The following is a 511-nucleotide window of genomic DNA, read 5'->3' as shown; positions in this document are numbered from 1 at the left end:
GTTCAACTAGGAAACACATGGGCGATCCCGCTCCGAAACACGGAGCAATAGTTTGAACACGCTACGGGGCGGCAGCATGAGCTCCAAAGGAGCGAATAAAACCGAGACAGTGAGGAGCCTGCTCAACCCGCATTGGAGCGGCTCCCCGCTTTCGCTCACGTCCCCTTTTCTCTGTCCCCATCCTCAGCCTCTCTGGCAAAGTTTCATCACCGGTCCGTACTCCGGACCTCCCTACTGCTCCCTGCACCCACCTCTCTCGCGTCTCCCAAGAACGAGATAAATAAAAGTCTGTTAGAGGGAGCCCCCCTCAGGAAACTTACGTTTGATCTGCCTGGGTTTGCTCTGTTTCCTTCGGGACATGCTGCTCGGCTGCCGCTCCTGCCTTGCTCCAGGTACAGGAGTGGAGCTGGGAGGGGACGGGAGTGGAGGGAGGGTGACAGATCAACAGACGGGATTCATAGAGGAGCCGGTGGCCGCCTTGAGATGCAAAGTCAAATGACAGAAAAACAAG

General features: G+C 56.6%; 1 protein-coding gene across 2 annotated transcripts in view; it reads right to left on the bottom strand.

Annotated features, from left to right (window-relative positions):
- The window catches only part of ZFPM2 (zinc finger protein, FOG family member 2), a 307,850-nt gene extending 307,345 nt beyond the window's left edge, over positions 1 to 505 (bottom strand). For both annotated transcript variants that reach the window (XM_031059000.1, XM_031059001.1), the window contains exon 1: positions 321 to 505. In XM_031059000.1, coding sequence (XP_030914860.1) covers positions 321 to 360 — 40 coding nt within the window. In that variant the 5' untranslated portion in view covers positions 361 to 505. The remainder of the gene's footprint in view (positions 1 to 320) is intronic.
- Between the last annotated feature and the right edge of the window lie 6 nt (positions 506 to 511).

This window comes from Geospiza fortis, unplaced genomic scaffold (genome assembly GCF_000277835.1).
Source record: "Geospiza fortis unplaced genomic scaffold, GeoFor_1.0 scaffold200, whole genome shotgun sequence".
Lineage (NCBI taxonomy): Eukaryota > Metazoa > Chordata > Aves > Passeriformes > Thraupidae > Geospiza > Geospiza fortis.
The sequence above is the reverse complement of the archived record's forward strand: the minus strand, read 5'-3'. Positions and strand labels throughout refer to the sequence as shown.